General features: G+C 36.0%; 4 protein-coding genes and 1 non-coding gene across 5 annotated transcripts, besides 1 other annotated feature; 3 read left to right on the plus strand and 2 right to left on the minus strand.

Annotated features, from left to right (window-relative positions):
- Positions 1-169: 169 nt before the first annotated feature.
- C5L36_0C11710 (uncharacterized protein) lies at positions 170-958 on the minus strand (the record flags this gene model as incomplete). Its single annotated transcript, XM_029466882.1, has 1 exon — positions 170-958. One exon carries the CDS (start codon positions 956-958, stop codon positions 170-172), a length of 789 nt encoding a protein of 262 aa, XP_029322742.1.
- A 170-nt stretch (positions 959-1128) lies between these two features.
- Positions 1129-1758, plus strand: C5L36_0C11720 (uncharacterized protein; the record flags this gene model as incomplete). Its single annotated transcript, XM_029466883.1, has 1 exon — positions 1129-1758. One exon carries the CDS (start codon positions 1129-1131, stop codon positions 1756-1758), a length of 630 nt encoding a protein of 209 aa, XP_029322743.1.
- Positions 1759-1964: 206 nt separating this feature from the next.
- C5L36_0C11730 (uncharacterized protein) lies at positions 1965-3341 on the plus strand (the record flags this gene model as incomplete). The annotated part of the gene is made up of 1 exon (XM_029466884.1): positions 1965-3341. One exon carries the CDS (start codon positions 1965-1967, stop codon positions 3339-3341), a length of 1377 nt encoding a protein of 458 aa, XP_029322744.1.
- Positions 3342-4348: 1007 nt separating this feature from the next.
- On the minus strand, positions 4349-4421 carry C5L36_0Ctrna8A. Its single transcript has one exon. It is a non-coding gene; the product is annotated as a tRNA-Ala (tRNA).
- Positions 4422-6114: 1693 nt separating this feature from the next.
- Positions 6115-10689, plus strand: C5L36_0C11740 (uncharacterized protein; the record flags this gene model as incomplete). Its single annotated transcript, XM_029466885.1, has 1 exon — positions 6115-10689. The coding sequence occupies one exon, from the start codon at positions 6115-6117 to the stop codon at positions 10687-10689; it is 4575 nt and encodes a 1524-aa protein (XP_029322745.1).
- Positions 10690-11265: 576 nt separating this feature from the next.
- Positions 11266-14376: part of a sequence feature (similar rDNA-proximal regions on chromosomes 1L, 1R, 2R and 3R) that runs on past the window's edge.

Consider the following 14376-nt stretch of genomic DNA (forward strand, 5'->3'; position numbering starts at 1 on the left):
GCCGACACCATAAGTAAAGTACCCTTAGGAAGATTTTCAAACTGATTCTAGAATTTATTAGTGTATCCCGTTATGTACAGTAAATTTATATAATGTATATATTTATGACCCGCCTTAAAGAAATGATAAAAGACGCCATAGCCAGAATTTACGATTACTATCAGCACGTTCAGTCACTATTTTTATTCTCGTTAGATTCGCAAAGTTGAGGTACAGTTTCTTCATCTTTCACATTCAACAGTGGTATGTTGGAGTTACGTGCTTGTTTCATTTCTTGGTAATAATCATATCCTGATAAAACCTCAATTTTATCTACCAACAAATCGAAGGGACCATGTTGACCATCGGCCAGTGATAAACCGACTGATTTGATTCTGTCTTTTTCAAACTCAGCTTCATATTGGATTTGGACACTACCTCTATTGGTTAAGACAAACTCGGACAAATCAATAAATATATTTTCCCAGACTGGAGTTTCGTTGTCTCCTGGTCTAGTAAAAAGCCTATGCTGATACAAATCGGTTCTTGACATTGTATCGGTTTGAACATTGACCATAAACTTCCTATTAGGCGTCAAATTTAGAACACGCAAATGCAAAACTTGAAAGGGTGACCAATCCCACCAGAAATTGGCTTGACTCTTGAATATATAGAACGGCTTGAATTGTGCCTTTGGATCTTTTATTCTGTTCTTCGTTTTGAACATGGCCCAACCAGATTGTAAAACTTTGGGATTACCTTTAGGTAGAGTCGGATTTAGTAACCCATGAAATCTTGCGACTAATGGGGATTCCGTTGCCGGTCTGTACGGGTCGAAATATGCCGTGGAATAACCACCTAAAGATGAATCCGATGTGGTTTGGATACGGGGGAAGGTAGCTGGGTCCGAGAAATCCAGTATACACAAACGTGTAGGTCTCTGTGGTGTCTTTAGATGCTTCACAAGGGACTTGAACATGTTTTTAGCTGTATGCAAACCAAACCCAAAAGAAATTGCAATGACAACTTTGTTAGCAGGAGTTTTCCTGCCAGTTTTATATTCGTTGATCTTTTTTTCTACCTTTTTTCCCCTTGTTCATAAGAAATACATCCTCCATAAATAACGCCTTCCCTTTCGCCAAAGCATCCATGCATCTACTTCGTTTTCTTCCTAGAACCTCGTTTGGAGTCCCCCTCCATGCTGTTGTCCAACTAGTGCTGCTCTTCAATGCAGTCAACAAGGCTTCTGGTTTGTATGGTCTCCTGTCAATATTCACAGCGCACCCGGTCGATGGTATACAATGGACCTACTATCTAACAAACACGGCTCTATTCATTTTAACAGTAAGTACATATATCTACATCATCAAATTACCTTCATCAAACTTAAACAATGATGCAAGTTTGCCTGCCCTTAAATGCATAGCTGTATTTACCATTTGTTATGTTGCCGATTTTCTTTCCGGAAATCTTTTCATGCTGTACTTGGCTAACCTTTGGATCAAGGAGGAAAACCAAGGAGCAGCCAGCATTCAGAATTCCACTTCTGTTTATGTCTCTCATTTGGTGAAAAGGGTTTCAAAGGAAACTAAATTACAAAGTGCTAGTGAGCAATATGAAATTGGAGTGTCTGTGATTACAATACTTATCTCAGAATTGATCAGAGGTTACTTTGTGTCTCTAGTGCTTTCTTACTATCTTCGTCTTCGTAGGAGGGTCCAGAGACGTGTACATGGCTGGTTTGCTCGTCCCGTGGACGTTTTAGACAAATTGCTCTAGTCCCGCCGTGTTGTTGCTCGTTCCTTTCAATTTAGTGTGTAGCCTCGTATACGTTATACATAATATATAAAAAATTTCAGGAAAAAATTATTTTTTGATCAATTCTTTTGTTAAAACTTGTCAGCTTTAATTCCAGGCCGAATAAGTATAATTTTTATCGTTTGAATACACTCACCACTTAGTTGTTGCCTATTGAAACATCTACAATGTCTTTTTCTGATTATTCCTCAGACGAAGATGACTTCAGTCCAGTCTCTAGCACGCATATATCTCAGGCCAGGGAGAAGACGGAAATTTTTGATAAATTTGCAGATAAAATCAACTTAGAGCCTTATCACAATCACAGAATTACAAGAGACAAAGCCTTAAGGGCCACTGTTGACCAAGTGTTGGATCCAAGGACGTTGCGGTTTTTGGGAAAGATTTTCAATACTGGCTTAATAACGAAAATTAATGGGTGTGTGTCTACAGGGAAAGAAGCAAATATTTATTATTCTGAAAACGAATCAACTGGCCTTGAATATGCCGTCAAAATCTATAAGACCTCGATTCTTGTTTTTAAAGATAGAACCAGATACGTGGTGGGTGAACACCGTTTTGGTGAAAAACAGTCTAAAAACCCAAGACAAATGGTTAAGAATTGGGCTGAAAAAGAATATAGAAACTTGAAAAGACTACATGCAGAACCGCTGATAAATTCACCTGAACCAATGGATTTACGTGAGAATATTCTAGTTATGGAATATTTGACACGTGGAAAAGGTGAGCCATCTCCAAAACTAAGGGATTACGATTTTACTGATTTAACTGATGTTATACATTACTATCATGAAATGTTAATTCTCATGAGAGTTTTATACCAGAATTGTAGGCTAGTCCATGCAGATCTAAGTGAATACAACACCATTGTACACAACAACAAATTATATGTCTTTGATGTTTCGCAATCAGTGGAACCAGACCATCCGATGGCCATGGACTTTTTAAGAATGGACATAAAAAACGTGAATGATTTTTTTAACAGAATTAAGAAGATCAATGTTTATGCAGAACGTGATATTTTTAAATTTGTGATTTCGCCTCATGACGTTCTTTTCAAAGATTTTGACCACGAAGAAAAAAATAATCCTGAAACGAAAACAATATTGGAAGAATACCTCAATTCTCTACATCTTAAATCAACTGAAGAAGATGAATTTCAAGATGAGGTATTTAGGAGTCTACACTTGGTCTCAAGTCTTCACAATATAGATGAGAGAGACTTCAATAAGTTTGCAAATGGGGATATAGATACTTTAGTTGATTTAGTTGGGAATACCAAAATCAGCAAGATTCAAGACTCTAGTCGTGACTCTGCAAGCGATGATGAAGAAGAACAAGATGAATACAGTGATGTTGATTCCACAGATGATGAGAATGAGGAAAGCAAATCTGCAAAAAAGGAATTAAAGCTCAAAAAGTTTGAAGATAAAGATGAAAAAAAAGCCCGCAAGCAAAAGGCTAAGGAGGAAGCAAGGGAAAAGCGTCAAAATAAAATGAAAAAACATGTTAAGAAAAAGCTAGTTAAGAAGGGTAAGAAATGATGTTTTTGGAAAAAGGATCAATTGGTTGTAGAAGCTATATCCATAATTATAAACTTTAATTGCCATATGATAATTGCCTTGGATCTGCCTATCATCACACTTGATTACTTTGGGCCGTTTTCTTTTGCTGCTAATTCAATACTGGCACGGCACTAAAAGTTCACATATAAAAGTACAATCTTTATAATTACTTTCTTTTTGAACCTTTTATCGCATTCAGTATCAGATCTAGACTGAACAAGTTTAATGTGTTTTAGAGGCGTATATATCTTTTTCATCGTAACTATAGGTTGAACATTGATTGTTTGACTTTCTCCTGCTTATTCTACCAGGTTCATTGAACCATGGTAGAATAATTGTGTGCGGAAGATCTTCCAATAGTAAAAGATTACTCTTTTATGCGGACCCCTATCTGTTTAGCACTCGTTATATACCTATCTCGTTGTCTTTTTGTGAAGTGAAAGATTTCGGAACAAATTCGTGACTGATTTCTTAGAAATTGAGCCTAATCCTTGGTTTATTGGACGAAATGTTGACGGTATACTGGCCAGAAATAGTCCGTTAGGGTTGGTTTTGTGATGGTTACTAAACCCGCAATATTATAGAAGTACTATCAATTACACGTGATCATAAAGATAGCGCAAAAGCAAACAATTCTTTTCAAATTTTAGTTAAACAAATGTATGTATATATAGCTACGAAGAAGAAAACCGAAATTAATTCTTACAGTAGAATCATGCTGCCTAATAATAACTTCTTCTAGGTTAAAATAACTCAAAAAAATGCTACAAAGTCCTAAGTTGCGTTTGAAGTTCTCTACCATTATCTAATAAGGCGAAGTTTAGATAGGAAATTCAATTCCCAATCCAGTATATTCTTCCGACATTTCAGACAACACTGCGATTAAAGAGAACCTTCGTATAACCAAATAGATCTTTCTTTCTAGAAATTAAACTCCGCCACTTTCACAATAACAACCATCCTCAAAAAAAAAAAAACATGTTTAGTGGACGAGACCGGAGTCGAACCGATGACCTTTCGCTTGCAAGGCGAACGCGCTACCAACTACGCCACACGCCCAGTTATAAAATTTTAAGCTGCTCGTTGATATTTTCGACTATAGTTGTAATATTTTTATTGCCTTATAATAAGATCTGAATTTATTTCTACACAGGCAAAACACAATATTCAAGTAGTATCAAAAATCTTAAAGAAAAAAATTTTGTTAGTTTTGTCAAATTCTTGTAAGTACAATATTTTTAAAATCATTATTTTTCTGTGTACTCTGGTGTTTTTTTCAGTTGAGTTTGAATAAATTTGAAAAGATATGGAGGAAAAGGTTTTAAGTACTAGAGTAAAATCATTGCTCTCTGAGCTATATAGTTTAAGCTTCAACAATTCGAAACTTAAAATATGCGTGATAATACTCATCTTGCTAATCATATCTGATTGGATTAGGTGATGAAATATGGAGATCATTAACTTCTTACTAACAGGGTTTACTTTTTCAGTTTTTCTATAATACAAAAAAGTCTTACCAGTTTATTTTTTAATTTATTAGACATCTGTTATCTTTCTCGGCATATAACGATACCTTCTTTTTCTTTATTTTTTCTCACGTAAATTTACTTAACAGTGATTGATTTTTAAGCGTTATATAGGGGTTTTATCAATAGGTGTAATGATTGCAAAAAAAAAAGACTTTTTTCATCCAGCTTTTAATGCATCTAATCCTTAAGGCAAAAAGTTTTTACCCCCTTTCTGGTTTTGTAAAGTAGCTAGTACTGATGAGGCTATTTTTTTTTGGTTAAGAGTTGTGATATCCAATTTAACTGGAGTTACTTGTAAACGTAAAATAGTTTATTCATTTTTGAGTTAGTTTTCTTGCAAAAAAAGGAATACAAAAAATCTTTACAAAAAACAAATGTCTTATTTATTCAATGTAGATAGAATAAACTATACATATAATCTTTTATTTTCTATCTGAAGACAATTTCAAACTTTTTTTTTGCCTAATTAGATACCTGTCCCAAATTTGAAATGCAATAATTCCTCAATTTATGATCGTTACAATGTTTGATAGTTGAAAAGACTTTATTTGAACATGCAATAGAAGTCATATGTTATCATATAAACAAAAGAAGCTCCAACTGCATTGGTTTTTTTGGCGGTCTTCACCAAGCAAGGTAGTTGGAAGGAAAAGTTATTGGATAAACGGTCTTTCGGCCTACGTGCAAATCTATTTCCTCTAGAGCCAGGTCTACATTCCTTTTAATATAGACTTAACCACTACGGTAGATAATGATATTCTTAATTCACTAATTATACCTGGATATCCATGCATAAAGAATAGACTGCTTTTCTAATAGGTAAATAAAGGCCAAGCGATTAAGCTACTCGTATGAATGCTGTAACTTCGGCCGAGGATATCTGTACACTTTCCATATTGGGACTAACACCGGAAGCAGAATTCTCGGGTTTGCCGGACTTTAGCACGATGGCAGTTTTTAAGTCCGATTCGCTTACTATGCTTCAGTTTGCTTTATTTTTTCTTACTAATAATGACCGATGACTTTGTCTGAAAACCGGAAATCAATGTTATCTCCACAAAAGCAGCAGGGTTCAGTCGTTTCAAGCAAAAAAAAAAACTTCTCTCTGATCCCTTTAAAATTATACGTTTTGCCACTTGGCACCCTTTGTTTTAAGCAATTCTTTTAACCTACACTAACCAAACGTTTCAATTGTTAGAATAATCTTCTTTGGTTAGTCGACCATGTCATCTGTCAGTGATTCCAGTGTTGGAAAACGTGATGTCCCTTCTGCATGCGAGAAAATGCAACACAATTCTTCTAATGCTAGTGACGGAATCAATTCTTTCCATCCTGGTTACCAAAACCAAAATGAAGATTTTAACGACGAAGTGATAAACATCCACAGGGCAATTACCAGGGAATCTCATTTTAATGAAGCAATTGGTACCAATGACAACCAAGTCCTTCAGCGTCTTTCAACATTATCTAGAACTTTATCCCATATGACTGCTGCAGACATGAAATCTTTCAAAATCGACGAGAATGATTTTGATTTAAAGGCAATTCTTAAATTCATGGCACACAAGAATGAGGAGAACGGTATCAAAACGAAAAATTGTGAAGTTGTTTTCAAAGATCTAACAATCACAGGTAAAAACACCTCTGCTTCCGTTGTTAAAGATGTCACCGATGTATTTTTTCCACCATACGCTTTTATAAGAAACAGGATAGAGGCCAGAAGGAATGCTTTTGATTTCAAGAAATTGCCAAAGACGAGAAAAATTGTTAAGGATGCCACTGGTTACTTACTGCCTGGTACAATGACTTTAGTATTAGGAAGACCTGGTGCTGGTTGCTCTTCACTTTTGAAAGTTTTATCAGGAGAAACTAAAACTTATATAGGTTACGAAGGTGAAATATCTTATGGAGGAATTCCATCTGACGTGATGTTCAAAGACCATAAGAACCAGTTGATTTACAATCCCGAATTGGACGTTCATTTTCCTTACCTAACTGTCGAGGAAACCATGCAATTTGCAATTGGGTGTAAGACGCCAAATATTAGGATCAATAATGTATCAAGGAAAGAATACATCAATACTATCAAGGACCTATATCTCACTTTGTTTGGTTTGAAACACGTTGAAAAAACGTTGGTTGGTAATGATTTTGTCAGAGGTATTTCAGGTGGTCAAAGAAAAAGGGTTTCCATTGCAGAAGCCATGGTAACAAAAGGTACTGTTTTCTGTTTTGATAACGCTACAAGAGGTTTGGATGCATCGACCGCCCTAGAATTTGCAGAATCATTAAGAACATCGACAAACATCACTGAAACAACTTCTGTTGTTACCATTTATCAAGCGTCTGAGAATATATACAAACTTTTCGATTATGTTACTGTTCTGTATCTTGGTCGTCAAGTTTATTTTGGTCCTATTGATCAAGCCGTTGACTTTTTTTACAGAATGGGTTACGAGAAACCTTCGAGACAGACTACACCGGAGTTTTTGACCGCAGTGACTGATCCTCTAGCCAGAAATATCAGAGCTGGATTCAAGCAATCAGAAATTCCACAAACCGCTGATGAATTCGAACAGTACTGGAAAAATTCCCCTGAATATGCTGATTTGGTTCGTACTGTGGATTCAAAACTTCAATATGCAAATGGAAGTGAAACTCACCAAAATTTCAAAGATGTGGCAGTTGCTGAAAAACAGAAATGGACATCTTCAAAATCTCCATACATCATCAACTTCGTCGAGCAATTAAAGTTGTGTTGTGAGAGGAGGTTTCACAATCTTGTTAATAATAAAGCCTATACTTTGACATTAGTTTTTGCTGCTGTTATTCAGTCGTTGATTATTGGTTCCCTCTATTACAATACAACGGAAGAAACAATCGGTGCTTTTTCGAGAGGTGGTGTTCTTTTCTTCTCATGCCTTTATTTTGCAATTATGTCCCTCGCTGAAACTGCAGATTTGTTTATGGATAAACCAATTTTGAATAAGCAATTCTGCTACACTATGTACCGTCCTTCTGCAGAATTAATTGCTAAACAGTTGGTATCCTTTCCAGTCCGATGCCTAGCAATCACATGTTTTTCTTTGATTATTTACTTCTTATCAAACCTGAAGAGAGAAGCTGGCTCTTTTTTTATTTATTACTTATTTGTCAATTTGATTGTGCAGGCTGTTGTTTCATTATTTACATTGCTCGCTTCTCTAATGCCAGATCTATCTGCCGCTAATGGTATTAATGGTATAACTATGATGTCAATGATTGTGTACTCATCATATATGATTCAAAGGCCTTCTATGTGGTGGTGGTTCAAATGGTTCTCATATTGTAACCCGGTTCTATATGCATTTGAATCAATGATCCTATCTGAATTTAGGGGAAGGGTTATGCCTTGCTCAGAGACTCAGTTAATTCCGTCTGGCCCATCCTATAGCAGCATCAATCCTCTTATAAATCAGGTCTGTGGGTTTGTTGGTGCTGCTCCTTCCAAGGAACTATATAATGGCAGAAATGATGTCGATGGTATGATTTATTTGAAATTAGCATTTCAGTATACGTGGGGCCATATGTGGAGAAACTTTGGTATAATGTTTGCGTTCATTTTTGGTTACCTTTCGATTAATGCTATTTTAGTCGAAAACTATAATCCGATTGTCGCCTCATCTGACAAACTACTATTTATTCATGGTGCAAACATTCCTACCTCACTTTTGGAAGCTATTGGTGTCACTGATAACACTGTTGATCCCGAAAGTAATGCTGGTATAAAAGAGAAGTCCGAAGATGAAATAAATGACGAAATTTCAGAGTCTAGAAGGTCGACCACAAACCTTGAAAATCAGAAGTTAGGATCCAGTGATATTTTCATGTGGCAGAATGTTGACTATGTTGTTCCTTATGACGGCGAAGATAGAAAGTTGCTAGACAATGTGCAAGGGTACGTTTTGCCAGGTACATTAACTGCATTGATGGGTGAATCCGGTGCTGGTAAGACTACTTTGTTGAATGTTCTATCTAGGCGTGTGGATGTTGGTGTCGTAAGTGGGGACATGCTTATTAATGGAAAACCGATTGATTCCTCCTTTGAAAGGAGAACTGGTTATGTTCAACAGCAGGACCTTCATATTGCAGAATTGACTGTTAGAGAATCTTTGATTTTCAGTGCAAGATTAAGAAGACCACACACTGTACCAGACAAAGAAAAAATTGAGTACGTTGATGAAGTTATAAAGATTCTAAACATGGAGGAATATTCAGATTCCATTACAGGCGAATCTGGTTATGGTTTGAATGTTGAACAGAGAAAGAAACTATCTATTGCTACCGAGCTCGTCGCAAAACCATCATTATTGTTATTTTTGGATGAACCTACGTCTGGTCTAGATTCCCAGTCTTCATGGGCTATTGTCCAAGTTTTAAAGGATTTGGCACGTGCCGGTCAAGCTATTTTGTGTACTATCCACCAGCCGTCGGCAACATTGTTTGAAGAGTTCGACAAGTTGTTACTTTTGAGGAGAGGTGGTCAGACTGTTTACTTTGGTGATATTGGTAAAAATTCAGAAACTCTGTTGAACTATTTTGAACAGCAAGGAGCAAGAAAATGTTCGCCAACCGAAAACCCTGCAGAGTATATCCTAGAAGCAATCGGTGCCGGTTCCATCTCTGCTACCGAAGATTGGAATGAAAAATGGCTTCAATCTGAACAGTGTGCTGCTGTCACTCAAGAAATTGCCAACCTTATTGCTGAAACATCGAAGTTGCCTGCATCTGACAACTCCGAACTTACCTCAAAGTTTGCTGCTCCATATATTGTCCAGTTTCGTGAAGTTTTTAGGAGAACATTTTTGCAATTTTACAGAAGTTTACCTTATATCATGGCAAAGTTTATGTTGTTTTTAGTCGGTGGTTTGCTAGCTGGATTTTCATTCTGGAACAGTAAGCATAGTGTAGTGGGTATGCAAAATGTCATGTTTGCCTGTTTTCTTGCTGTTGTTGTTGCTGCCCCATTAATCAACCAAATCCAGGAGAAGGCCATTGCGTCTCGAGAATTGTATGAGGTTAGAGAATCCAAATCTAATACTTTCCACTGGTCCTTGTTAATGATATGCCAATACTTGACAGAAATTCCATTCTCCATTATATTTTCTACGATTTACTTCATTTGCTGGTACTTCCCGATTCAATTGGATAATTCAGCTGCTAGATGTGGTATGTGGTGGTTCACTTATTGTATCTTCTTCCAACTGTATTACGTTTCATTAGGGCTTGCAATTGTTTATTCATCCCCTGATTTGCCATCTGCCAATGTTCTTACCGGTTTAGCTTTGAATTTTATTATTTCTTTCTGTGGTGTTGTTCAAACACCAAAACTAATGCCTGGGTTCTGGAAGTTTATGTGGAGGCTTTCACCTTTCACGTATTTCATGGATAACTTTTTGTCTCTTGGACTACACGAACGTGTAGTCGAATGCTCCAAACAAGAATACAATTACTTACAACCTCCAAGTGGATCAACGTGTGGCGATTATTTAGCAAACTACTTCAAAACGAACAATGGTTACGTTAATAATCCAAATGCAACCTCTGATTGTGCCGTCTGTCTATACAGAGTAGGAGATGAATATTTGAAGAGTGTTGGAATGTCGTATAGCCATAGATGGAGAAATGTTGGTTTCTACTGTGTCTACATTGGATTTAATGTTTGTGCAATGGCTGGTCTTTATTACATCCTAAGAGTAAGAAAGATGAACGTTACTAGTCCTTTTGTTTCACTAGCAAAGAGGTTCCAAAAAAAATAAATAATCTTGATTTCCTTTTTTAATGTATTTAGTTTTCATTTCTCGTAAGTCTACAAGAGAAATACCTAGTATTTAATAGCTTGAAAACCCATCTTGTCTTTTTATAGTTCAGGTCGATATCATGCTGTTCATATTAGTATTCAGTGGATTTTCAAAAAGGAGCATTGACCCTGGTCTTTGCCTTTAAACTCACATAATAGCTGTAGCACGACGTGTTTGCCCAATCAACTTATCCATGCATACCTTGCTTTCTGAAGAGTAGAATCTCTCAAGTATCAGCGTATCATCGTGTTCTTGTTTATAACTTAAACAAGGGTTGGCTCGATCCTTCCTACTGTGTTTTTATATGTGCTGATACGCCATTTACACAAGTCATGGAGTATAAAAGGACTCTTTTAATATTGCTATATCTTCGATGTTTTGCTATCAATGTTTTTTTCACCAACCAAAAAAAAGAGGCTATGAATTGTCTGATTTATTATCCCGGTACGAAACTCTTGAAATCTTCTCACTAACTATCCTTTTGTACTAAATGATTGATCTTGTAAAAGTTTGGAAATTTACAAACAAAAAAACCGCGTTTCCAAGAAATTCGGCTATTGTGTTTTTTACAGCCTCGGCTATCGGGTGTATATGCGCGTATCTTTCTCAAAACACCAAAAGGGAGACTTTATTTTTATCTTTCGGCGATGTTTGTTTTGACTGTTTACAATATTACGTCTTTTTTGATGGTATGTAAATGGACCACACATACACTATGTCGACCAGGTATTGCAGCCCTAAAATGTACTGCTTTTGCCTACACACAATCATCATCTGATTTTGACATTCGTAACTTTAGTGTTTTCATCAAAACACACTACTGTTTGATTACTGCAATCCTAGTCTACTCAGTCATCTAATATTTGGCAACTGATTGCTTTGAATCCATAGGGTTTAAACTAATTGAGGGTATACATTGATTTCATCTCCTAGTTTTGAACAACTAGACAGTTTATTTTTTGGTATTTATCCGCTGATTTTATACGAACACTGTTATGGTATGTATACTTATATCCTGAATGTTTTTGCCTTTTGTTGAGGGAGTACTAACAAAGACTTAACTTTTGAATATGGATAGTTACAAAGGGAATCAGGGCAAACACTACTGTCTAGTACGAGTGTATGGTAATTGAAGAGTCTAAAAAAGGCGTTTATTCTACGTTCTGCCCTTTACTTGTTTGGTATTCCAGCAAATGTCACTGGACACCAATTTATTGTTGACAAATAGAAAATATTCGATGCAACCTAACTCATGGTTATAGATCAGTTACAAGCTCTATATGAAACCTCACGGCAACAAACTAAAGTGGGAAATCCACTACTCTGCAACCGGTATTTGTAGTTGCTTACATGATTTTAGCAAACGCTTTCAGATTGCAATCAAAGCATGAGGCTTTTGGTTGAAATGAAGTTACAATACATATTTGTGTGATGAATTAGAACATTGTTAGAAGGTCTTATTCATTGGGAAAAATCTCTATCCGGTTTTGAGGTGATGTGATGATGCTCATTTATTATACCTTTGACTACACTAAACAGATATCAGGCTAATGATGGAACTATCATAATTGAAAATGCTGTACATGTTTATGAGCAAACTATTTTAGTTTCTTTGAGGATATACGTGCTACACAAATGCCTGAAACTTTTGGTGGTTTATTCAGAATTTGTTCGATTTGTTGGGAGATGTTTTTAAAGTTTTTCTAGAATGCTGATGTTTTCAGCACTCCAAACTAAAGTTGTACTTGGATGTACTCAAGAGACTACTGTTCATATTGGTCGAAACGTTTTTTGTCATTCTCATACAAAACCACTCATTCCATAACTTTTGGACGCACTTTCTGCTGATATTTTGTATTGATTTCCGTTTGTGGATATAGGGCCTGGAATTATTGAACCGATTATAAGATAGCCAGGCTGGTGTGTTTACTTAGTAACAAGTTGCATGCTGCATTTTTCTGCCTTTTGTTGATTACAAGGAGCTCATATTTTTGTGTCTTGAACAACACTTATTTGGCTTTAGATCAAACGCCCGAAAAACCATATTTGAAAGCGCAGCATTAATGTTTAGGATGCCTTGACGATTTGAATATAGCCAATGCATTTTATACGAGATTCTTTTTGAGAGGATCTTCAAAGTGTTGGAGGAGTATCAAGGGAAGGAGCTGGAGTTTGATATTCCGAGCAAACTAATTATACTAGAAGAAACTATTCACTAGAGATTAGGCTTTGTTTTTGCCACTAATGCAGTGCCATAGTGGAGACCAGACTTTTAGTCTCCGATATATGTTTCTAACTCTTTTTGTGTTATGGAAGTGTATGGTCCAGCCAACCAAAATTGCCTCAGAATATGTTGCTGTTTTTGATTGCAGATCTTACCATATATTATTGATACTTATCCTACGCCGTGAGTTTATCGGGCTTTCACGTGTACGCCATTCCAAGTTGATTGACTAGTCAGGTGGTATAATACCATTTATTGGCGTTTTGTATCTCGATGTATTAATACAGTATTTTGGCTTAGGTTTTTGAAATCATTCTAACATTGTCGGTTCAGAGCTGTTGAGTTTCCAGTAAAGTCAAAACCCACTTGTTTTAGTGTTGACTGGTTGACCAATTACCGTTGTCTTTTTGGCTAGGTTGACAGCGATACGTTTTTGCATTTAAAAAACATCACATCCCATCAGTATACCGTTAATGGAGGCGGTTAAAAAAGGGCCATTTTAGAGTAAGCGGTAAGTATGCCTATACAAGGACACAAGGGCTATTCAAGTTAGTTTATTATTTTGTTGAATTTACACAACAAAGTTGTTCATTTAGCTACTGTTCTGATTTCTATACCATTGTCAGGTTTGGAATGCTAGCACACCTACTTCATCTTCATACAAACGACGATTATTAATGTCACTTCAACTTCCCAAATGGTTTGAGTACCTTCTACAGGATCTTTAGCAAATTCTATCTTAATTCTACTAGTTGAAGGTTTTTCTTACTAGTTCCATTTGTTTATGCGTGATTTCTTCTGTGTCAAAGTCTACTACTTAGATCCAAACTAATACTTTTCAAGGTTACTAAATATTTGCCAGCTCATTGCGTATTAATGTTCAGTTTTAAAGCCTACAGTTGTGCAGCAATGAAATTCAGAATAGCTTAAAATAGTGCTGAGTATAGAAAGAGCAAGTGGTAGTGGTAGTTTGGATAGTGAGTAAAAGTTGAAAAGAATTTGCCAGCAATAGAGGAGAATATATCAAGGCAAACGAAAGAGACAGTTTGGTTTGTACTTTCGTTTGGTGAGAATGGTGCTTACTTCTGTACCTCACTGCTTTATTGTGATATACTACAAACAAATGGTGCATTATTCTATTTCCACATTTGCGTTTTTATGAAAAACTTGCTATTTTCTCAAGTATTACCCAAAAATAAGTGTTTCTCAGCAATGTTGTTATTGGATAATGATTTGTCTATTATTTTGCAACGGATATACGATTACCACATTGCGAATGTTTAGCTATTAACAGCATGTTGCCAACTTCTAGCAATTTCGTCGGTTTGCAACAGGTAATGAATTAATCGTGTCTATTCTTAATATTTGTGATAATAAGCATGAAGTTAGATTGAAGCTTGATTAAATTGTGGATAAAGTGA

Source organism: Pichia kudriavzevii, chromosome 3 (assembly GCF_003054445.1).
Source record: "Pichia kudriavzevii chromosome 3, complete sequence".
NCBI lineage: Eukaryota > Fungi > Ascomycota > Pichiomycetes > Pichiales > Pichiaceae > Pichia > Pichia kudriavzevii.